The sequence below is a fragment of the Hoplias malabaricus genome, chromosome 11 (assembly GCF_029633855.1).
Source record: "Hoplias malabaricus isolate fHopMal1 chromosome 11, fHopMal1.hap1, whole genome shotgun sequence".
Classification (NCBI taxonomy): Eukaryota; Metazoa; Chordata; class Actinopteri; order Characiformes; family Erythrinidae; genus Hoplias; species Hoplias malabaricus.
Window position 1 is genome coordinate 39,071,975 of NC_089810.1, and position 24,812 is coordinate 39,096,786.

Sequence of the window (24,812 nt, forward strand, 5' to 3'; positions counted from 1 at the left end):
AGAACAGAGGCTGTTACTGGAGCAAAGGCAATCAAATCTCTGTTAATATTCTAGCAATAAAACATTAAATAAGCGAAGGTCCACCAACTTTGGCACATAGTTTCCTCCTTTAAAAAATGAGCCCATCTCCAGACGTTCTTTATTTGTTCATTGTGTTTTATTTGGGAGTACAGCGGTCTACTTTGGGTAAAGCACAAGCCAAACATCACTGCTGGCAGTTAGACGGGTATTTACATTGTGAGTGACTGGATGCGTTTCCTTATGCGGCTGAAGGTGTTGTATTTCATGAATTGTCCACACATTTATTTACAAAGTTAGGGTTGATTTTCTATTCACACTGCCAAAGTAGCTTCGCTTCTTGTAGTTCCAGATCATGAGGAAAGAGATGTCAGAAAAGAGAGAAATCAAGTGAATTATATAATTCATCCCATATACACGTAACCTCTCTAAAGAAGGCAGTTCAGACATTCAAGAAGGGGTATCTGTCACATCAGGAGAATATCTCTAAAACTGGTGTACCTCCTAGTATGTGCCAAAAAAGTAACAGCAGCAGGAATACACTGTATTTCCAATGAAATAAACAATATAATTAGTGCCAACCAAATGGCAGTCTAACCTTTTAAGTGGGGCACAAGTCAGGTTAAGAAAACACAAAGGAAAAAATAAAACCCCAAATTATTTTCCGTAATTACACCCCCGCTCTAATTCTTCAGAACCATTCAAACATCCGTATATTCTTCCCACCCCTTCTGCACTGAGTAGCCACAAGATTAAAACCACTAACTTGTGAAAGGAATGACGTCATCTCGTTACAGTGACACTTCAAGGCATGGTATATATTAGGCAGCAAATGAACAGTCACTTCTTGAAGTTGTTGTGTTGGAAAGAGGAAAAATGGGCCTGCCACTTTGACAAGGGCCTATTGTGATAGTTATGTTTTGGTCAGAGCATCTCCAAAATGGGCTATTCCTTGTATGCACCTAGCAAAGGTACTGATGGTGAGCTGGCAAGGTGTTCATGGGGACCCAAACCATCACTGACGCATGAGGGAGTAATGGGTTTGGATAAGGCCACGCAGCCCCACATACAGCTGTGATGCACTGTGCTTTCTGACATCTTCAGCAATACGTGCCACAGCAGCTCTATGTGGGATCTGACCAGAGAGGCTAGCCTTCACTCTGCCTGTGCATCAGTAAACCTTGTCCTAGCCCTTGTCAAAACCGGCTCAGCTCCATTTCTCATGCTTTAAACACAGTGATTCAAGAACAGACTGTTCTTAGAACTGCCTAACAGAGTAAGACAGGGAAAGTAGTAGAAATAGCTGCCAATGTATCGAGATGGTTATTCACTTGGTTTTATGTTGTGACTGATCAGTATATAGATGCCTTATATCTCTCTGTTCTGCTACTTCCAAATATACTTGACTCTCATAGTGACAGGTGTTTCGTTCAGTAACGATAACGTGGACTCCGCGATCTGGAGCGGGACCTCCTGCAGAAACACAACAACAAAGTGAGAGTTCAGTTACAGAGTTTTTAAAAACCTCTTCATTGAAGTGAAACCTTTTTCACCTACCTTCTTGATGAGCTGTAATCTCGACCTGTTGGGAGCACAAGGTTTAGGATTAGTTCCTGTTTCATTTTAATACATTTTTATTCCATTTACTACCACTACTCTAGGCTTTAATTCCATTTCAAATTCAGATTCAGATTCAGAAATACTTTACTGATCCCAGAGGGAAATAGCAGTTGTTACAGTTGCAATCGTTTACGTAAAAGAATAAACACTCTAATAATAATTTAAAATAAAACAGAGAAATCTGCAATGTGTACACATTTAAGTTCTTAAGAATATACAGTTAAGTGGCAGTGGCTGATAATAAATATAAAATATACTGTATAAATTATCGCAGCTCTGAATTATTGCACCCATTAAGAAAAATGAATTACACTATTATTATTATTGCACATATGAACAGTATAATTTGGCATTGAGTATTGCACGGATGAACCCTGGCGTCACACATTGAGGGAGGAGTTATAGAGTTTAATGACCACAGGTAGGAATGACCGCCTGTGGCGCTTTGTGGTATATTTTGTTGGAATGAGTCTTGCACTGGATGTGCTCTTGTGTTTCATTTACTTCTACTCTCTACAACTTTTTTGCCAAAGTGTTTTTTTTCCCAGATTTCTTCCTGACTGTGACTGTGTCTCATATCTGCCTGCATCACTGGATGGAGGCTACATTACAGTATATAACAGTATTTACTATATAGGAAAGTACACTTTTCCAGAATTGCTTACTGTATTTGGCATTGGGGGAAGGTGAATGGCTTTGTCTTCTGTACTGCCTTTCCCATTCGTCTCTCTCTTTCTCCCGCCGCTCTCGCTCCCTATGCCACAAAATAATAAATGAGCCTACCTGTGGCACCTTACTGTACCGGGGCATTACACATTTGCAAATGAAAACAGTCTATAATCTAAGGCTTTTACTACTGTTTAACAATTTATTAATGCATGGCTTGCTTTCTTTTAAATATATCCCATAAGCCTTTACAGAAATACTTTTTAAAAAGTCAGCTGTTTCTTACAATAACAAAGAGATGAAACAATATTCAAATATGACAAATGTTTGTCAGGAAAGTGTCCAATAACCTGCTGCTGATTCAGAGCGGATATTTTACTGTTCTTGAATAATTGTGATAGCGTTCCTTACTTCATGCGTATTTTGCGTGCCATTGCTCTTAGCACTCCTTCTCGTTCCTGAAGAGGATTTAGAAAACAGATTTCACATGATAACACATCAATAACTGTTACCCTTATCTCAGTAAAAACATAACACTCACACGTTTACTCACCTGTCGCTTGTGCTCCTGCTGCTGGATTTTGACCTGTGCTGCCTTCTTATCCGCCTTGGCTGTAGAGGAAGGGGAATTGTTAAATTTTCTTAATTATTCCAATTTTCTCTTGATTTTGTTGCAGTACAACTTGTATGTATGACTCACATTGTTTGTTGAGGGCTTTCTGCATGCGAAGCTTGAGCTTTTCTTGGGGGGTCATCTTGGGCTGCAATGGACATACATTATTAGACCCAATGTCATGAAATAACTGAACGGAAGAAGGTCAGGAAGGTGGTGATAATGATAGTCGAAACACACTTTTCTTGTGGCACTTTTCCACTGCATGGTACCTACTCGACTCGGCTCGGCATGCCTTTTCAGCCCTGGTCTCTGGATGCTTTTCCATTAGCACAGCTCCACTGTCTATAATGGGAACTGCCTGTCTTTAAAACCACAAAGGCAGCAGTAAAATTAAGCGCAGTTTACTCATCGTGCATTTGTGCCCAAACACAGCTCCGTGCCCCAGTTCTCAAAAAGCTATAGTTTGTTGCACATCTACCTTTCGTCTGAGTTTTTCACCTGACACCGATCCAAGGAGCGTTTGAACTTTGGCGTAATTTTATAAGCTGCCGTTGTGGGTCGGATGGAACCAAAAAATGACCACTGCTGTAAAACTGGAGATTTTACACATGGTTATTTAGTGCAGGAGTTCAATCAGTGCAATGGGAGGTTTACGCATCACATTTAGTCCAATACTTGGATCACTTCGAACCAGGAGGAAGCAGGGAACTGGTTCCAGGAAGACCTCAGAGACCTGAGTTGCACAGTGGAAAGCCAAGCCAAGTAGATACCATGCAGTGGAAAAATGCCATTAGTAAGTACTTTTTAGCCTATATATGTTATAATTATTACACTGTAACAGTGCCAGAGGATTTCACATGATAGTGCTGGCCATTCACTGTGCCTCCTGTACCTGCGTGGTAGGTTTATGGGCCAGTTTAGACAGGCCTCTCTCACAGCCATAAGTGTTGGATGAAACACCAATGTTTCCATGTCTCTCATGTTTAAACGTTTCAGGGCATAGGTAACAAAATGGTTTCCATCACCCCGCCTTGCTGTAAGACCTTTCAAAGCAAGGACACACTGTGTGTACTACTCATGCAGGTAAATGTGTGAGGTGCTGTCCTGCCTGTCCCAGCATGCCCCACTGCTGTGGCCAAAGCACTGAAGTTCACTCATATTCCTGCTTATGAACTCTGTCTCTCTCCACTCACTCTTAACAGTCATTACATTTTCATCTTCATGCTATTCCACCCAGAAGAAACCATTGGTAAACATGTTTATAAAGTGTCACACAAACTCAGTATTGTTCAAAAGGGAACAGCAACACAAACAGAAAATATGCTCCCTGTAGCTCTTCAAGCTTTCGCATTCTCACACACTTTCACGAATCATAAACGAGGCTTCGACAGGTTCAAAAAATGGAACTTTGGTGAAGACCACTTCGTTCAGGAAACAGAGGGCACTGTGGTCGGTTGGCGCATGGGCAGAGCTGATTACCATAGCACAGCTAATCAAAGGACATTTCAAATGAGATCGGAGGCTCTCAGTGTAGCTGGGATTGAATGAGGTGGGTGGAGTCTCAGACTTATTGACAACTGCGTCAGCCTGTCAGGAGTGAGGGAGACGAAGCCTTTAGCAACAAAACCAGCTATATCAAATTCTTACTGACTTTGGCAGCTCCCGTCTCTTTACCACCCGGAGTGTCTGGCCTGAAAAAGAAGGAAACTAAATGGTATTATGATATTTAAAAAAAAAATAAATAAAAGAAAAACGTTTTCATTTTAATTTCTTAAACCTAAAATGAACTATTTTTGTGGGTTATTTTTAAGTCATTAAGACAGTATTCAATGCAGTGTATAATGTTAGATACACAATGGTGGCGTGTATGGATTCCATTAATTGATAGGGGAATCTACGATCATGGTTTTTCCTAATATACTCATGACAGTGAGTGTTCCTGGACTCACTTTCTCAGCTTGTCAGAAAGGGCATTGGCGGCGGGCTGTGTTGACCGAGAAGAAAGGGAGGGGCTGCGGCTTGTAGGAAGGGACTGGGAGGGGCTTGGACTGCTGCTGGCCCCGCCCCTTCTGTAACCAGAACTTCGTCCACCCCGGCGACCGCGGTCAACTGACCGGGAACGAGTTCGAGACCTAAGGAAAGAGAGCAGCAGTTGCATGAGGAACAACACTGGACAACTTCATTTCTGTGATTTAACTTCACAGAATTTGTACAAAATAACCTTTGCCTAAACGACAGAACAAACATCGGGACCTGAAACACGTTTTTAACTGATTACATCTGGAATAAGCCTTTTTTATTATTATTAATATATGTTTGATGATTAGAGAAAAAGATAATTGTTAGTCTATAACTGCATCTTGATAAACCACTGTTCTACTCGGTACGTTTGTGTTGTGTTCCGTATATCGTTACCTGGTTCGTCTGCGTCCTGTATAGTGCCTCCCCCTGTCCCTGTCCCTGTCTCGGTCAGTTGAGCGAGAACGTGTGTAATCATAGCGTCTCCTTGAGCTGCCGCCGCCTCCACGCTGTCGTGATCTGGAGTCAGACCGGCGACGCGAACGTGAGTGAGAACGCGAGCGGCGTCCATCTCTGTCTCTGCCCCCTCGATCTCGTCTTCCCCGTCGAGACCGAGATGAAGAACGAGAGGAACGCCGTGAGGAAGAGCGCGAAGAATAAGAAGAACAGCTGGAGGAAGACCGTCTCCTTCTGGACAGAGACAAAAACACCAACACACACAATGTCATTAGGGGCAGACGTGCAGAAAGAGCCTGAAAACACTTACTGCATGCCACATTATTTCCTATGACCTGGTCTAGTGGATATTATTTACAGCTGGTCTTGGGGGAGGGGAAAAAGTGTATAATACCAATGGTGATTCGCTCTTTTACCTGAGTAAGCTGCATCTGAAGCATACTGTCAATTAAATCCAACAATAAATGTGCGACAGTAGCATTGTCTATTCTTAAAAGCTCAATTTAAATGAAGTGCGTAAAATAAAATTAGACCAAATCAAAGCTTAGTGTTTGTAAGTGTCTGTACGAGCATTTAATAAGTAAAACCAATATCGTGCCACGGCTTATCATACGCCAGAGGTCAAATGCTGAGAGGAGTAAGTGATCATATGATACTGATGTGGTAAACACAAAGGTCAAAAATGCTAGAGTATCCATTTAATGTGAAGCTGTTCAAATCTGTGCGATATCTAAAAGCTCATCTCTAGCTTCCTCCAAGCCGCAGAGGTCGGTTTATCCTCGCTTCACTTAAGCTCTGAACCTTGAGGGAACTGCTGCTTTTGCTGCATTTGTGCGATAACTCAGCAAGTCCTCAGTTAACAGGTAAAACGGGACTACACACCCTGAATATCTCACCCAAAGAACAACCAATCTCTTATTAAATCTCCTATATGTAACATACTGCACTACATATATGAACGACAACAGAAAACACCCAAACGATAAGCCAGGAGGGAAGTATTAAGTGGAAGTTACCGACCGGGAGCCCCTGCTATGACCTGCAGGGTTGGAAGTGGTGTGGCTTGACTGTGCTGCAGGTGGGGCTTGTGATGGAACGGTGGCCTCCTCGTCACTACCGCCAAAGCTGGTGATGAAGGTGATTTTATCGTTTCCTGGGGATCGTGAGCGGGACCGCGACTCTGAACTCGACTCAGACTGGGGACTGACACAGCAACAGTGACCAAGAAGATGAATCGACGGAGAAGAGGATAGAGAAAAAGAAAAACAAGATTCAAAATATTTTTCTGACTTTCAATAGCCAACTGATATTTCTTTCATATGATATACACCAGCCCTCTGTTAATTTGGCTCTCAATAAAGTGGAATTTGCTTTTTAATAATACATGATGCCTCTTGATAATAAGCAAATAATACAGTAATTACTAAAGCAGTCCTAAGTAGTGCACTTCTGGCAACCGCCTAGATACAACAGAGGAACAGGCCAATGGTCACAAGCACTCACCGTTTGTAGGGGTCATAGGTTGGACTGTCTCTTCTGGCGTAACTGAAATGTATTAAGCAACAAATATGAGCACAGCATTTCAAAGCACGTGGAGATGTGTTATGTTTCTTTGATACTGGCGATTCAGCAGTGGTGGTGGAGCATTACCTGGGCGGACTGATCTGTCTGCCTTTCATATATTTCTCCCGGAACTCTCTCCTCTGCCTGCGGGAGCGCCGGCCCTGAAACACAAACATATGAAGACGAGACCTTACCACCACCCAATGGTCACATGTCAACCACATATCAACATAAAACACCAAGAGGGCCTCAACAGTGACACTAGCAGACTTCTCACCGAGTACATAGCCTTCTCGGCCTCTAGCGCTTTGGCATGTTTTATGGCCTCCACTTCCTCCTTGTCCTTTCTCAACATCCTGCCACAAAGATGTGTCGGTTATTCGGCAAGCCACATATGCTCCATTGCAATTATATAGCCATCATCAATAACAGACTTCACATGCCCAAGAATCCACATCTTCTATTATTGCTTTAGTGTTGAAGCGAGAACATTTGGAAAACGCAATGCTATTTTCGATTACTGCTGATCAAACTCACCACACAAAATCTCCCTCCGCCATTCCATAAGGTGTGGCCATCTTGTTCACTTCTATCACCTGCTCTGGAGTCAGCTCATCAACATCCACCTCAACATCTAGAGAACAATCAGAAATGTCAGCATAAGAAGTCGAGAAAGGCATAAAATGAGAGAAGGAGAGAGACATACTAAAATCTAGCTGGTTTATCTTAGAGTTAGACGTTATCATGGAGCTGTGTTAGATTGGGCCACAGCCAGAAGAAATCAAATAGCAAGTGCATCTTTATTTAAATGCAACAGAAAGACATAGAAACAGGTTGATTTGGATACAATAAAGCACTAAAGCTAGCGTCTTTTTAAAGTGGGACAGCAGACAAAAACACAATCTGGCCATTAATCTTGTGTTCTTTTGATTTATTATGTCTGTTTATGAGAGAATATACATATGTATTTTTTTTAGTAATCCCTGTTAGAAATCTCATTTAGCATTTAAAGTCACATTCCCTACTAAAAACAGCTAAAAACAATGTGAAACAGCTGAGAGATTTCACAGCAGAGAACCCACAAAAACACACTAGTGAGCAATGAGCGCACAATGCAACAATAGAAGTGTTTTTGGGCTCAAGGGACAAATTATGTGCATTTTTTCTTTCACCAAAACCGTTCACACAAGTTCTACGTCATGACAACTTTCTAGAAGCTAACGTGGTGTGTGGGGTGTGTGTGTCTTATTTCTAACAGCTTCTGTTACGTTATATAATGCAGCTCGAATCAAATATAAACACACTAGAGACTTACCAATATCAGGGATGACCTCGTCTTCTTCAGACTCGCTGTTCTCAGAGTTATCTTTGTCTCCTTTCTCCGACGTTACGTCCGATTCCGTCACTGTGCTGTCCTCATACGTGTACCCGATCTGAGCCTTCTTTTCAGCAAGTCTTAGAGAAACAAGGTGATGTTCAGAAGGACATGGTCATACAAGATATTTCAAAGCTACATTTACACTGCAGTGAATCAATTTTCATTTCAGCTTCCACTGGTTTTTATAGACATTTTTGTGCAAGGGATTGTGGAAGTAGAAGCAGAGTAAAGGTGGTGAGGAGAGTGATAAAAATTAGACTTTCTCAGTTTCACTGTGTAAAGAAGAGAGGGGCAGTGAACGAGAATTTAAAGTAATTTAAGTTAAAGGACTGATTTAGCTCTAACACAGGGTTTCCGAGTTAATTACATAAATACGACACATGATTTTGGGCTTACTTTTTCTTCTCGTCCTCGTTTGGTTTTTGTAAGCCACCATACAGCTCGTCCACATAGATCTGGTACAAACACTGCTCCTCAGAAACTAAAATACAACAGCAAATTACTTCCCACAGAATTCTGTTCTCTTGGACATCTGTAATATTGCGTTATACAGGGTGAGTCAAAGGTCACAGGAGACACTTATTTCTATGATAAGCTACATGACCACCTTCCCATTGGAAGAACTTGCCCTGATCCAAGATGGCGGCCATGTTACAGACACTGCCTAAAACATCGCCCTCATCACCTTGCTGGAGTATTCAGATAAAAGGGTGTCCTGCCATTTTGACTCGCACTGTATTTGTATGTTACTCTGTTATTTGGCTTCACTTACTGTTTGCAAAATCATTCTGCACTAGACCTCTGTAACGTTCATAATTGCACTTCCTCTCCTCAGACTCCTGCTCAGGGGTACTGCAACAGAAACACTACTTTCAGCACGTTTTATTCACAATAAATGACTGGAATTACAGTACACATTCACAAAAAGGCATTTACGATATGAGAGAGTAGCAAATGCTATGTAGAGAAACAGAGCTGTGGCTTATGTATAGAATATTTAAAAGAAATAATGCAAATACATTAGCTTGAGTGAAACTGGATGAAGAGATTTACCTGTTGTTTAGGAGGGAAGGTGTGAACGTGGGGATGTAGTCTAAGTGCGCCCTCACATCAAACCTGTCGATCATATTGTTGGTGTCACCTTGCCAGGGCATCCTGTAAGGAAAGACAAAGCATTCTGCACTGACACACACATTATATATTTTTCTCTCCTCATTTAATTAAAAAATAATAATAATTAAAAAAGACAGCATGTACAGCTTACATATTGACCGGACTCTCAGCCGCCAGAGCGACGGCCGAATCTAGGTGGATTTTATAAGCACGGCCATGAACCTGAAGGAACTGGGCTGGGTCCTTTTTCTACACACAGCAAAAGATAAGCATGCATGAGAAGGAAAACACAGCACTTGTTTCGTAATCACAATCTGGGTACAGTGAGCTACATTTATAACAAGAAACAAAGGGTTGACTCAGCATTAGCATTTTACATGATTTTTTTTAATAAAGGCATTAAACTAGATGTTGGAACACTGCTGCTACAAGTCAGAAACTGATTTTAGATCTTATATGATGTGAGATTAAAGTGTGTCCACAAATAAGTATAGGTTCATTCATTCATTCATTATCTGTAACCCTTATCCAGTTCAGGGTCACGGTGGGTCCAGAGCCTACCTGGAATCATTGGGTGCAACCCTGGAGGGGGCGCCAGTCCTTTACAGGGCAACACAGACACACACACATTCACTTGCACCTACGGACACTTTTGTCTGAGTGTGGACACAGGGAGAACACACCACACTCCTCACAGACAGTCACCTGGAGGAAACCCACGCAGACACAGGGAGAACACACCACACTCCTCACAGACAGTCACCTGGAGGAAACCCACGCAGACACAGGGAGAACACACCACATTCCTCACAGACAGTCACCCGGAGGAAACCCACGCAGACACAGGGAGAACACACCACACTCCTCACAGACAGTCACCCGGAGGAAACCCACGCAGACACAGGGAGAACACACCACACTCTTCACAGACAGTCACCCGGAGGAAACCCACGCAGACACAGAGAGAACACACCACACTCCTCACAGACAGTCACCTGGAGCGGGAATCGAACCCACAACCTCCAAGCCCCTGGAGCTGTGTGACTGCGACACTACCTGCTGCGCTACCGTACCGCCCTAAGTATAGGTTAAATAGCTAAATTCATTAATTATAAAAGGCGCCTACAAGTTTTGGATGTCTGCATAAATTTGGCAGATAGACTTCTTTAACTTTATATTCATGTCTGAGGTTTGGACACGGTACGAAGGACACCGTCGCAATCTTTACTTACGATTTTCTCATAGTATTCCCGCCGTCGTTCCCCACGGCGCTTGTAGTCCACCATCATACCGCGCAACTTGCGCTCATGTTTGCGGGCCTCCTGCCACATGACAGCTCCGCTGGGGGTGGGGGCGCGTCGGGGCACGGCTGCTGCTTCAGGAGAGAGTGAGACTCTTTAAGCATTTAATACAAAAATAATAACCGTATTATCTGAACGAGCGAGTAGTGACACATTAGGACGTGGGCGTACAGAAAAGTACACATTTCTTTACAGTCATGGAGATAGACACAAAGGATCACAAAGTCTTCAGTGCCAAATTAGACCTTTTATTATCCACAACCACCAAAAAGAACCTACTCTTCATATCAACGCGACCTGAATGATTTTTACTTCCAAATATGACTCTGCAGGTGCCCCAGTCTTCGCAAAATCATTGTCTTTGTTTTTATGTGAGAAATGTCATTCCTAAACATCTTTTTAAAGCCTTTCAAAGCGTTTTTCTGTATTGTTAGCACAAATAAGCTTATTGTAGAGACCCATTCACTTTTTTTCCTCTGGTATTCTCCCTCTACCGCACTCTTATTCCCAACGTGCACACACTTTCACTTATTTAAACTTGGAGTTTATGAATTATACCTTAGGCTATTAGAATTACTGCTTTCATTTTCTTGAAAATCAAGTTCTCCCTTTATCAGTTTTAATATCATGAAAGTGTGTTAGCCTCAACTACAATAAAACAGGGGAATCAACATACTGTGAGACATAACATAGTAACAGATGAAACAGATGTTAGAACACGAGAAACACTCAAATGTGCATATTTTAAAACAGTGACCCAAGAGGAAAATCAATTAAGGCTTTAGCTATTAATGGGTGTCAAAATGGAGATGTTAATCAAACTTAGCTGTTATCAGACTGCACATATTCTAACGGCATTAAAACAGTCCTCCAACGCCGTAAGAAGCTGTAGTGTTTGTAAACACTAACGAGGCCATAATCTAATATTCATTACCCAATATTTTTAATGCTAGGGGAAGTTTTGATACCACTACTAGGAAGCAGCTGACGCCAATATCCCACTGTCTAGCAGTCATTTAGGTTCATTTACACATTAAAGTCTGTCTTAATATTAATTTAAAGAGTCAGTAACGCAATAATAATAAAGATTAAAGTGGGAATTCTAACAGTATGCATATGGCATTCCCAAAAGCTATCGCAGCCAAGTTACAGGAATAGATTTAACCAACGTGTTCATGTAATAGCTTAAAAAGACAAGAATATTACGACCGCACACAGTATACAGTCATTCATAGAGTCGAGGCTACGCAAATAAGTTTAATCAACAATAAACCGTAACGACGTTGCTAATGGCTAACGTTAGCCTGTTTACGTTAATGCTAAAATTAAATCCTCCAGTTAATGCGCAGGTTAAAAGTCACTACGTCGTTTCCGTAGACAGTCCTGGGAACATTCTGTGCAATAAGATTTACCTGTTTTGTTTACAACAAACACACTCGGGGTTTATTACTGTTTTGCCTGAATCTGTGAGAGAGCTCAGGCGTGGGACCACGGCGCCACAGTTGCTAGCTTTGCTAACGGGCTAACTGCACAGTTACTCCCCCTACAGACAACACGGGGTGGTTCGCACCGAACAACAAACGTCGCGTCTCAAATCGCTGCCTACTCCCTACATAGTGCACTAAGTTGGTATAGTAGGGTGGATATCATCTGTTAAGCTAACCTTAGGTTTGTTTGTTAATACTGAATGAAGCTGCATTTCAGGGTGAAGGGTATAAAATACCTGCAAAATATAGTGTCTTTCTGCTGAAGAGAATCAACTGGTAAAGGCTGAAATATTAATTGAACAGCGAGTAGATAAACCTGTCAGGCCGTGCAGGCCCAAAATAAAAGACTGGGCAAACTGAATAAACTTAGTGCTGATCTGTACAGGGCTGAAATTTAATAAATGTGACATAAGATATATCAATGAAACTGGACATTGGAATGGCAAATCACAATTAGACCACAATAAACACTGTCTTGGCTTACGAAGAAAGTTCTGGGAAATAAAGGGTTTCAGGAGTAATGCTGATTTGGCACTATCACTGCTTAAAATGTTAGTGGTTTGATTACTATATACATACAGATGAATAGCTAGAATAATACTGTTGCACAAACTGTAGGTGTTAAGTTGTTTTTAGCTGTATAGTTAATATTACCCGGTTAATTCATTCATTATCTGTAAGCGCTTATCCAGTTCAGGGTCGCGGCGGGTCCAGAGCCTACCTAGAATCATTGGGCGCAAGGCAGGAATACACCCTTGAAGGGGCGCCAGGGCAACACACACTCACACATTCACACCTACGGACACTTTTGAGTCGCCAATCCACCTACCAACGTGTATTTTTGGACTGTGGGAGGAAACCGGAGCACCCGGAGGAAACCCACGCAGAAACAGGGAGAACACACCACACTCCTCACAGACAGTCACCCGGAGGAAACCCACGCAGACACAGGGAGAACACACCACACTCCTCACAGACACCTGGAGTGGGAATTGAACCCACAACCTCCAGGTCCCTGGAGCTGTGTTACTGCAACACTACCTGCTACGCCTACGTGCCACCCCACCCGGTTAATTAACTAATATAAAGTTTTTTCTATGTGGTTTTACCAAACAGGCTGGCCACTCCTTTGGTGGTTGTTGGCCTGTATATCTACAACATAGCGTCTCCAACATTGGTTCTTAGTGGGGCCTCGGTAGAATACCAAACACTGCATTGTCCTCTATTACATTTTTTGGTCTTGTCTCACAGAGCCCAAGCAATGCTTAGTCTACAAATGTATGGCCTGGGCATGACTTTTCAGCACCTCTGTCCAGACAGAAATTTCTTATAGTGAGATACTGAACAAATGTTGAAAGAGGATCTAAGGCTACTCCTGTCACTTTGGTTCTCTGAAACATTTCAAAATGTTCATCCGCCCATTTCATGTAATTACATATTTCCACCAGAGATGTCACCATATCCTCATATTCTCAGGGCTTACACCATGCCCCCAGGATTTTCCCATTGACAGTCTGTATTTTCGACCCAGTGATCCTGCTGTTAATGGGAAAACACATTGATGTGACGCCATGAGGACAGCAGAAATAACACCAGACCTGTTTATCAAATAATATATATCCGTTTGTCTGCTGTTACTGAGCTTAAACAATCTGCCAATTGCAAACACATATTCAGATATCAACTTTACGATAATAATAATTATAATAACAACTTCACTTTAATTCAATATTGTCTATCTATCTATCATTACACTTATATAGCCTTTCTAGACACCCAAGGACGCTTTACAATCCACACTTCTCAGAACACTCAATCTACACACTGGCAAGAAGCGGCAGCCAAACCTGCACAGTGTCCTCTCGACCAGGAACGACAATCCACCTGGAGGACTGCATCAGGCACTAGGATTTCACCCAGGACACAGCGCCAATCCATATCTGGGCACACACTCATTCACTCACACATACAGACATTCATTCACATACACACTCATTCACCAGGACATTTTATTAGAGAAGCCAGTTCACCTACCCTCCATGTTTTTGAACTGTGGGAGGAAACTGGAGCCCCCGGAGGAAACCCACGCAGACACAGGGAGAACATGGAAACTCCACCCAGATGGAACTTAAACCCAAGATCCCAGCGCTGAGAGGTGAACGTGCTCACCACTAAGCCACCGTGCCGCCCATTGTGTCTTGTTATTTACTTAATCCATCAAATAAATACAAGTGAGGTTTGAAAAACTCTTGTAAAATGGACTGTCTGGCTGAAGGATGGAGGACAAGGGCATCAGTAAAGATTTGAGATTCACCCCTAGTGTCTCGGATCACTTCTCTTCACATGGCAGACTAGAAACGACTCAGGCTAACACTGTACTCAACACCAGTAAGAGTCATTGGATGATACTCCTTAACACTACTGTACGTTGCGCTGGAAAAGAGCATCTAAATGCCATAAATATATGTAAGTAGAGCTATGGTTTCTACACCCAAACAATACACGTTATGTCTAATATGTTGTCTCCCAGTATGTGTAATATTCTTCTTAAGGAGAATTCCCATGGGGGTATTTTAGGGCAGAAAATAGACAGAAATATCAGTACATCCAAATCATCAGTGTCTAAAAAAGAAATGGAGATACAAGGTTTTGTTCTTACTGCAAGGAACTTCACCACCAAATCCCTTCCAGCTGGAAGCTGCATGTCCTTGTGCAAATTCATGGTCAGCATCTAAACCATTAAAATGGACATATTATTTCAGTGAAGCAAATCCTATTTTATGGCCTTGTCCATTCAATCGGCTCATTATGTTCACTGTCTGCAGGCTTGTTTTTGTTGGCACTCTTTCAGTTCTAATGCAGGACTGAGCAGGACCCTAAACAGGACTTTAATGAGCTCCTGCTGGAGGCTGTAGCTGTGTTTATTCTGAAGGGTGGGTATCCAGTCATGTGGCGTCCTGCTGTAAAGTCCCTCTGCGTCACTGTGGTCACTCAGGGACATTTTCTAGGCCACAACTCTCTCACCTCAGCCCCTGTTCTCAGTAATCCCTCACTCGGGGAATGACAGGGCCCCACTGGGCCTGCAGGGCAGTATCCAAGTCTAAAGCTCCAGAGTCAAGCTGGGCTCAAACCTGTACTTTTGGGATGAGTTGTTACTAGATCTAATCACCCAACACGAGTTCATGACCTCACGGTTGTATTTTCTAAGTATAGGTCATGTTCGAGAGAATGAGGTCCACTGGGCTGTAATGAAGCAGACAGACACAAAGAGTTATTCTGTCAGGAGGTCTGGACCCAGGGGAGAAGACCTGAAGGTTTCCCAGGGCTGAATGTCAGGAATCTGCTTCTGAGAAAAGGCATAGAATTTGCATGTGGAGGGTTGGGGCAAAAATACAAAAAGCCATGAACCTCTCAGAGGGAAAGAGGGAGTGAACATGGAAAGGGAAAACAACAGAGAAACACTTAATACATCGGTTTTTCAATTCATAATCTCTTTATTATTGCTGACATTTTTATTCAACATTTGTAATGTTATGACTACACAAGGAAATGTTGAAACTAGCCCTGACTGTAATTATTGAAGCATAAGAGAATCAAACAAACTGCTGTAATCAAAACTCAAATTTGAACTTTAAAATGTACTTTAAAAGCAAATAAAAAGAATAAAACATGTGCAATTTTGGTAAATATTCAAGAAAGAAATAAACAATGATACACACTTATTCCACTTTCTGATACAGAGACCAGGCTCAATGTCTGGAATCAAACTGTGTGCTGAAAGTTCAAATCTGTATAAAAATAAAGATAATTTATTCAAATGCTTCAAGTAGAGATCAGGAATTCAACGCTAGGATGTTCCCATTTCACACTCTCAACAATACTGCCCCCTGCTGCTCACTCACTACAGGTTTTTAGACCTTATGTAGATCTTGTGATTGCATCCGGAAGGGAATCCGACGTAAAAAACTGTGCCAGATCGATGGTACGGATCGTGGTTGATCCGCCGTAGCGCCCCCTGTTGGGAGGGAGCACCCGAAAGAATACAACTAAGATGTAGATTTTATGTAAACACCCTAGAATTAGCCTGACCACTTGTTTAAAGTGTTACACTTATTGGAGACACGTCCAATTGCACATACCCAAATAGAATGGCAAATGGAATGTTCTGGAACAGCTGTCACCATGCTTAATGCTAATGCCCTGTATTGCTAACATGAGTGTGCAGTTCTCCAGCACTAGGCTGCGGAGCATTGGAACTGCATTCTCTAGAATGAAGGAATACTAATTCCTTCTCAATATTTAACTCAATATTTAGATTTCTCAGAAATATTAAAAATGATTTTCTGCAAAAATGTTGCTTGAGGATTTGAGGCACAAACTCAGGCTTTTATCAAAAACACACACATCACTTTTATTGATTAACACAGCTGTGTCTTTAACTGATATTGCACAATGCCACACAAGTACGGAGTTGGGTGTTTCAATACCAACGATTCCAAGTGAAAGGTGGAGCAGGTAGGAGTCCATCTGCGCTGTAGACCGGACACGATTTAAAAGCACACGGCCAGTCACGCCAAGCATAACGTAAACCCCACACATTATCCATGGGACACAAACCCGTAAATATTAAAATATAATGACTGCCCTGTTTTATCATTGGAGCAGGAAGCCATTTAGAACCCGTATCACATGGTTTCTTTTCTTTAGAGCAGCAGATCTACAACACAGAGAAACAACAATCAGCCGATTCATAAAAACTGCATCTTTTCAGGCAGCGTCTTTATGTTGTGAAACACATGATAATACTGACACCTAGTGTCCTAGATGTAGAAGAGATTCAGGACCCAAATATTTAAAATATTTTAAACATGGCTGCCCCCCTATTTGGGGATCTGCTCTGTGGAGCATAAACTGGTTAATTTAGGACATTTTTAACCCTTCATGACATTGAAGCAGCACCCTGTAGTGTAATATATGTACCAATATAAAAACATTGGACCTTTTCATAAATAGATATGCTAGGCACTTTTAACACACACACACACACACACACACACACACACAGTAGATTAATCAAGTCAGCTGTGGCTCACCTCAAAGATATCATATGAAATGGTGACTTTGACCAATTGGTTAAAGGTGATGTTTAGGAAGGTTTCGTTGATGTTCTGAACACTGCTGGGATAAGGTCCTTGGAAGGACACTCCCTTCTCTTCATAGGCTACAGCTCGGGCTCCTAGCACCAGTCTGAAAGCCACTTCTTGTTTGTCCCTAGGGTGAATGCTGCAGATGCACACAATTTTAACACAATGTTAAACAACTAACTATAATCTGCTTTTATCAGCTCCTACTCTACATTTATTTCAGCTTCCGTTCTTTTCAGAGACTTGCCTTCCTTCACAGTTCAAAGAAATCTGCGGGAATGTTCCTTTCCACTCTAAACTTCAGTCGGCCGAGCGTTCTGCTTTTTAAAAATATAAGTAATCATTAACATATTAAAATTACATTGAGGCCTGTGCTCTGCTGCGGCCGGTCCATTATTCTGTCAACACCAGCAGCTTTTTTTGTATGAATTAGCAAATTTGTGTCTTATTTCTGTGTCAGCTTCTCAGCAACGGCTCATTGACCCTCATCTTCTAGACACTTTTTAATTTTGATTCCCCCACATTTTATTTTTGTTTTTACAGCTTCCTAATGCAAGTGGATGATCTTCGATGTTTATAATCTATTTTTCACTGGAAGATACGTTAAAAAAGGATATTAATGGCAGTAATAAGGACCATCTCTATGCTTAAATGGTTCCATATTCAGTTAATGTTGTTTTTTCCTACTGCTGTATATAGCCCCCCCCCCTTACAGCTCAACCACCACCGAGTGTACACAGGCTATCCAGCCTATTCTATCCTAACCCTAACTCTGACTCTGGCTCCACATTAGTCCGTACCTGCCCCAGGGTGAGTCCCTATCTGGTAGGTCCATAGCAACGGCCATGAAGGTTTTCTTCATGCGCTCATTAGGAACGAAGCCATAATCTGCCGTCTGGTGCCAGCGGATCTCTGGGAATCCATCCACTTTGGATTTCTGATACGTACACAACTGCAGATACCAGAGCAAGCATTAAACGTCATCTGGGACACAAAAAACTAATAATTTAATAATAAAAATAACAACTTTTATAACTTATTTGTATGTTTTTTGCTTGTTTATAGTGATTTTATCCTTGTGTCTCTTCTTTAAAGAAGAAACAAATACATTTACATTTATGGAGTACTGTGCACGGCACCTGAACAAATCCAAAAGGGAAATCCCAAGCAGTTTGCCCCACTGAACCTTCATGAAACGCCAGCCTCCAGTCGTCAATAAGAGCAGGGAAAGTGCAGGAGTATTTTGCCTGGTGGTACTGAGCGTTTGCTTCACCTGAGAAAGAGCAATACAATCTGAGTCCAACAGTACATCACAACACCATACATTTGTTCTATTACATAGAAATGGTTGTGTATTACCTTGGTAAAATATGGCTCCTTTGATGGTCATGTTGAGTAAAGGGTGGATCATGGCATTCCATAACACTGAATTATTCCACACGCTTCTTTTGAAACATCCAGTGAAATTTCCAGTGAATCCAAACAGAAACAGAGAGGAAATAAAATTACTCAGTCACTGTAGAAGCCATTCTTTTAATGGCTTTAACCCTAAATGTCCCGACCAACAGAACTGGCTCTAGATTAACAACTAATCTGTGTGTCAGGCAAAAAAGTCCACAACCTGGCTTCAGGTAAAGGATTCATTTATTAGTTTTTATCTCCACTCATTCTCCATTTTATCATCCACTGACCACAATTACAGACTGTTGTCCATCTGTTGCTCTGCATACTTTTCACCCTGCTCTTCAAATGGATCAGACACAGCAGAGCTGCTTGAGTTTTTAAAACCATCAGTGCCACCAACCAAAAACAACACTGTCCTATGGGGAGTCCTGTGTCCACTGATGAAATACTAGAACAATGAAAACTCCAGCAGCGCTGTTGTGTCTGATCCAGTCGTACCAACCTAACACACCACCGCGTCAGTGCCACTGCAGCGCAGAGAACGTCCCACCACCCAAAACGTACCTGGATCCTGATCAGTGTGCAGAGAAACAGATGGACTACAGTTTGTAATTGTAGAGCTACAAAGTGCTCATGTATAGCCAGTGGGGCTGATAAAAATTGATAGTGAATGTAGATACAAAGGTGGTTGTTCCTAATCCAGTGACTGTTCAGCGTGGCATGCAATAATCAATTAAAGAACGTTAAAAGAGAGAGAGAAAAAATAAAAGGAACTGCATTTCATGACAAGAACACTTTGTTAAGCATGGGATAGATCCATCATGCTTGCTGCCAATGACATTCTTGCACAGGTGCCAATGAAAATATTGCACATGATAATGATGCAAAGCATACAACAAAATCCACCATGAACCACCAGAAGAGACACAAACCAAAGCTTTTAGAACAGATTTTACAGTACCCTCACAACCAAGGATTATCTCAAAATTAGAAGAGTGGGGAAAAAAGTCATTGCAAACTGATTTCTGTTAATTACTGACTGTCCAAATTTTTGACGTTTTAATTGTTTTTATGCAATGAATGACAGAGCAAACGTACATAAGGATCTACTGTGTTTACTACTTCTACAGTTTAATAAAACAACATCTAACGTGCCATTTGGCCAAGCGTGCCCAACCTTTTGTATACTATTATAGCTTTGGATCTCTCTCGTTAACTGAGACATGTTCAGCAGTCTGCAGTTTCACTAAATCCCCTTACAAACCTTAGACAAATTATGTGTGGGTGTGCTTTACCTACTGACAGATGCCCCGAGTCCACACACGTGCAGCGCTCTGGGAGAAGACCAGGCCTCTACAGGGGTCCCACCCCAGGATGACTCCACTAAACCTATAGGGTACTGTAGGGTCTTGTACAGGTAGCGTCCAAACAACCAGCACACAGCGGAGAAGTGAGTGAACGGCTTTCCCCCAAGGATCTCTAGAATTATAGATTAATAAAATACAAACAAAAGAAACGTGTACAGACGGATGATGAATGATATGATGGTGGAATTATGGAGTGTTAGAAAATCATGATTTATCATAGCTTTGTTAAGTATAAATTCTATTCTACTTTTTAGACAATATTTTTTGTCTTATATAAAAGTACATAGGCTTTTTTCTGATGTAAATAAAACTGAATGATGTAACAGTAATTTATTATTGAAATCACAACTGTTCAATGTTTTCACTCAAACAGTAGAAAGTCAAAGAATCCCTTTTACGCAGAGTGCGTCCCCAGAATGTCAGCAGCTACTGACTAAGGGCAACAGAGAATGTTGATTATTTGCTGAACGTATCTGTGTGTTGATACCTGGCATCGGACGAGACCAGGGAACGTCCACCCTGGTGAGATCCGTCAGCTCCTTCCCACTCTGCTCCAGTGCAGCCTGAAAGACCCTCACGTCTGTAAACTTTAAAGCATCCTCCAGTTCATCTGAGGCATTAAACACCTGCAAAAAGACAGAGAGAGGCAGAGTGGATTACTGTGAGTATGACACAGAAATCAGAGGGTGGCACGGTGGGGCAGCAGGTAGTGTCGCAGTCACACAGCTCCAGGGACCTGGAGGTTGTGGGTTCTAGTCCTGCTCCGGGTGACTGTCTGTGAGGAGTGTGGTGTGTTCTCTCTGTGTCTGCGTGGGTTTCCTCCGGGTGACTGTCTGTGAGGAGTGTGGTGTGTTCTTTCTGTGTCTGCGTGGGTTTCCTCCGGGTGACTGTCTGTGAGGAGTGTGGTGTGTTCTTTCTGTGTCTGCGTGGGTTTTCTCCGGGTGACTGTCTGTGAGGAGTGTGGTGTGTTCTCCCTGTGTCTGCGTGGGTTTCCTCCGGGTGACTGTCTGTGAGGAGTGTGGTGTGTTCTCTCTGTGTCTGCGTGGGTTTCCTCCGGGTGACTGTCTGTGAGGAGTGTGGTGTGTTCTCTCTGTGTCTGCGTGGGTTTCCTCCGGTTGACTGTCTGTGAGGAGTGTGGTGTGTTCTCTCTGTGTCTGCGTGGGTTTCCTCCGGGTGACTGTCTGTGAGGAGTGTGGTGTGTTCTCCCTGTGTCTGCGTGGGTTTCCTCCGGGTGACTGTCTGTGAGGAGTGTGGTGTGTTCTCTCTGTGTCTGCGTGGGTTTCCTCCGGGTGACTGTCTGTGAGGAGTGTCGTGTGTTCTCTCTGTGTCATGCAGTTATGTGATTACTTTGAGGTACATCAAAACAAAATTAACTTAAACTGAAAGAGGACACATAATTTAACCCTTACTAGTTTAAACATCTACTTGTTACCTGTGAGAGGGTGAAAGCCATGTTGCTCTGACCACCACACAACCACACGTCTCCAAACATAATGTCAGAGAACATAATACTAGCCCCATAACTTCCTTTCTCAACAGCACTTAGGTTGTAGGGGCCACCGGCCGGCACTGGCCCCAGAGTCATCTTCCAAATACCTGTCAAAAGACTCAGAGTTAGGAATCAAGTAAATGGTATTACGTATACATGAAAGAGAGTGTTTTATACGCATCTGATTCACATGTGAACTGTGAACAGTTAACTGCAAGCAATGTGATTCAAATATTAAGGTATGAATCACGGGATAATAACTGATACTTCGATACTGTTCAAAAAACGCACACAAAAACAGAATTACGTTTCTGAGCCAAATCTGTAGAATTATGAAAAATTATTAAGGTAACACTACAATGTACAGGTAATGTCTGAATAATTTGTACTCACCATTGATTACAGGAGTAGAGTTCACTTGTTTACTGTTAGGTCCTAAGAGTAATATCTCCACCTCAGCTCCCTTTTGAGAGTAACCCCAAACAACTGCTCTCTCTGGAGCTCTCTGTAGCACCATGTGGTTCCCGTAATAGGACGCAAAAGCAAACCCATTACCTGGAACCAAAAAAAAACGTATATTATAAGAGTAGAAATGGCATACTATTTTTTTAAATTCAGCATCAATAAGCTTTATTTAGAATTGTATTTTACTGCACGGTGGCGCAGCAGGTAGTGTCGCAGTCACACAACTCCAGGGACCTGTAGGTTGTGGGTTCTAGTCCTGCTCCAGGTGACTGTCTGTGAGGAGTGTGGTGTGTTCTCTCTGTGTCTGCGTGGGTTTCCTCCGGGTGACTGTCTGTGAGGAGTGTGGTGTGTTCTCCCTGTGTCTGCGTGGGTTTCCTCCGGGTGACTGTCTGTAAGGAGTGTGGTGTGTTCTCTCTGTGTCTGCGTGGGTTTCCTCCGGGTGACTGTCTGTAAGGAGTGTGGTGTGTTCTCTCTGTGTCTGCGTGGGTTTCCTCCGGGTGACTGTCTGTGAGGAGTGTGGTGTGTTCTCCCTGTGTCTGCGTGGGTTTCCTCCGGGTGCTCCGGTTTCCTCACACAGTCCAAAAACACACGTTGGTAGGTGGATTGGCGACTCAGAAGTGTCCGTAGGTGTGAGTGAATGTGTGTGTGTGTCTGTGTTGCCCTGTGAAGGACTCGCGCCCCCTCCAGGGTGTATTCCCGCCTTGCGCCCAATGATTCCAGGTAGGTTCTGGACCCCCGCGACCCTGAGCTGGATAAGCGCTTACAGATAATGAATGAATGAATAAAGCACTTAAGAAGAGAAGATAAAAATTCCTTACGTAATTTATTGATTCATGGATTCATTTATTTTTTTGAAACTGCTTCACAGTATCCAGGGTCAACACAAAATTATTGGGCAGGAGATCAGTCATCACACTCTCATTCATTCACACAATCACCATGTACAAATTTGAATAGCCAATCCACCTACAAACAGGTGTTTCTGGACTGTGGGAGTAAACAGGGACAGAACCATGTAAAACAACTCAAAGTCCCCACTGACATTGACCCAGGGCAGGGATTAAACCCACAACCCCAGGACCCTGGAGTTGTTTGAATACAATACTTCCTGTAATGCCACCATAGCACAATAGCCTATAAACACAGGTGGGAAATGTGATATATGAAGATAACCATGATAATTAATGCTATTTAATATGATTCTCTCCATGGGCTACAATCACAGATACTGTCAATGTATTTTGTACAACTGTATGTTTAATTAAAACAAAAAGTAGATCTGTTAATCTGTGTTTAGTGAAAAAACACAATGGAAAAGAAACAAAATGTTAAAGGCTAAGCAGCAGCTCTATGAAAGTGTTAAACAAATAAACACAGTGGAATTTGAGTTCCTAACTTGTGTTTATTGATAGTCAGAAAACATGTTATTTCTTACTAACTCAAGGAATAAGGTTTAAAAGACCGTTGGGCCCCCCCCCCCCACTCTAATAGGCGTCTTGCCTGTGACGTAGCTAGCTTATTGCTAGGCTATTGTCATGAATAATGTTGGTTATTTAGCTAGATCCTGTCATAACAGTCAGTCATAACGGTGTTTTACCGCGGCGTTGTTCAGCTGTTGTCCACCAGTGACGTCACGGTCACGTTCGAGAATTTCCGTAGCGAGCTCGGCTTTTTCCGGCAATTTAATAAAATTGTCAGTTTTAAAGCAAATTAAGCAGCTATTTTCATTTTAATTCATACTTATATCTGTCAGTGACTACAATAATGTGGAATATTCATGGAGCTCCATTAAGTGGTGCTTAGCCTTTAAGAAATGTTGAAACCTGTATTTTAGCGTTTATTATTAAATGACTGTAAAGACATGACTTTTATTTTGTAACATTTAAAACAACACAGCAGACGCTTGCATTATATGCTCAGATGGCCTCCTTTAACTAGTAAATTTAGCTGTTTTAAGGTACATCCAATGAAGGTTTATATGGCTATAATACACACAAGGAATATTCCAACGTCCAGTAAAGCCTTCCCAGAAAAGCAGAAACTATTACAGCAGCAAATTACTTAAATTTAATATGCTACGGGTTTAGGTATGAGTTTAGTTTAAAAACTACATTTTTAAACGCTGGAAACAAACAAAACATCACAAACAACAGTTAAAACAGAAACACTAAAATCCCTCGTTCAATGCCAATGTCAGTAAGTCTGAATGGGCTTGTAAACCTGGAACTGCTATAGTTTATCTTACCAGATCCTGGTGAAATAAAGCTGAAAATAAACAGTATAAAGACGTTCAGTCTCATTCCTGTCGCCACACACAGACATTCAGGAAACACAGCGCGGCTGCTTCAAACATCACATGGGGATCACGTGACGAGAAGGCGGAACCATAACAGTAAACAGGTTTAGCTCCGTTCAGTCAGCAACTTTTTTTTGCATTTCTACCGTATTTCCATTTCAAAATAAAAGACAGGCATCCTTGTGTCGTCTTATGAATAAAAAAAACTTTAATGATTTTTTTTACTATATAATCATATATATATATATATATATATATATATATATATATATATATATATACACACACACACACACCCCACACACACAAGTACATTAAAACAGTTATAACTATAACTATATATAACTGAATCTACATTGCATTTGCAGGCTATATAATGACAAAACATGAATGTTGTACATCCGATCATT

The 24,812-nt window shown here is 41.9% G+C and overlaps 2 protein-coding genes across 7 annotated transcripts; both read right to left on the reverse strand.

Annotated features, from left to right (window-relative positions):
- Positions 1-147: 147 nt before the first annotated feature.
- On the reverse strand, positions 148-12,272 carry clasrp (CLK4-associating serine/arginine rich protein). Of its 5 annotated transcripts, none has more exons than XM_066684893.1 (21): positions 12,163-12,272; positions 10,682-10,824; positions 9,601-9,698; positions 9,390-9,491; positions 9,109-9,188; positions 8,733-8,817; positions 8,274-8,413; positions 7,496-7,592; positions 7,236-7,314; positions 7,046-7,119; positions 6,899-6,940; positions 6,416-6,598; positions 5,336-5,629; positions 4,870-5,052; positions 4,572-4,611; positions 3,005-3,065; positions 2,858-2,916; positions 2,716-2,762; positions 2,304-2,392; positions 1,576-1,600; positions 148-1,491 (listed from the first exon to the last, which is right to left on the reverse strand). In XM_066684893.1, exons 2-21 carry the CDS (start codon positions 10,778-10,780, stop codon positions 1,449-1,451), a joined length of 1,920 nt encoding a protein of 639 aa, XP_066540990.1. In that variant the 5' UTR covers positions 10,781-10,824; positions 12,163-12,272; the 3' UTR covers positions 148-1,448. The 5 variants fall into 5 exon arrangements, 3 of the variants coding, with proteins under 3 accessions (XP_066540990.1, XP_066540991.1, XP_066540993.1); XM_066684894.1 differs by having other exon boundaries at positions 10,682-10,821; positions 12,163-12,259; XM_066684896.1 differs by lacking the exon at positions 10,682-10,824 and having other exon boundaries at positions 12,163-12,205.
- A 3,484-nt stretch (positions 12,273-15,756) lies between these two features.
- On the reverse strand, positions 15,757-24,491 carry siae (sialic acid acetylesterase). Of its 2 annotated transcripts, none has more exons than XM_066685341.1 (10): positions 24,352-24,491; positions 22,035-22,196; positions 21,585-21,748; positions 20,640-20,778; positions 20,081-20,264; positions 18,741-18,823; positions 18,521-18,654; positions 18,182-18,333; positions 17,331-17,520; positions 15,757-16,954 (listed from the first exon to the last, which is right to left on the reverse strand). In XM_066685341.1, the coding sequence occupies exons 1-10, from the start codon at positions 24,404-24,406 to the stop codon at positions 16,718-16,720; spliced, it is 1,500 nt and encodes a 499-aa protein (XP_066541438.1). In that variant the 5' UTR covers positions 24,407-24,491; the 3' UTR covers positions 15,757-16,717. The 2 variants fall into 2 exon arrangements, with proteins under 2 accessions (XP_066541438.1, XP_066541437.1); XM_066685340.1 differs by having other exon boundaries at positions 15,758-16,954; positions 18,741-18,826.
- Between the last annotated feature and the right edge of the window lie 321 nt (positions 24,492-24,812).

Coding starts and splice junctions, on each gene's coding strand:
- siae (XM_066685340.1), bottom strand. CDS start 24,406: ATGAGACTGAACGTCTTTATACTGTTTATTTTCAGCTTTATTTCACCA. Junction 20,265..20,639: donor CTGGTCTCGTCCGATGCCAG/GTATCAACACAC, acceptor CTATAATTCTAG/AGATCCTTGGGGGAAAGCCG. Junction 18,827..20,080: donor CTCGGGGCATCTGTCAGTAG/GTAAAGCACACC, acceptor ATGTTTCAAAAG/AAGCGTGTGGAATAATTCAG.
- clasrp (XM_066684893.1), bottom strand. CDS start 10,780: ATGTGGCAGGAGGCCCGCAAACATGAGCGCAAGTTGCGCGGTATGATG. Junction 8,818..9,108: donor GCAGAATGATTTTGCAAACA/GTAAGTGAAGCC, acceptor GTTGTATTTTAG/TTTCTGAGGAGCAGTGTTTG. Junction 3,066..4,571: donor AAGAGACGGGAGCTGCCAAA/GTCAGTAAGAAT, acceptor TGTCCATTGCAG/CCCAAGATGACCCCCCAAGA.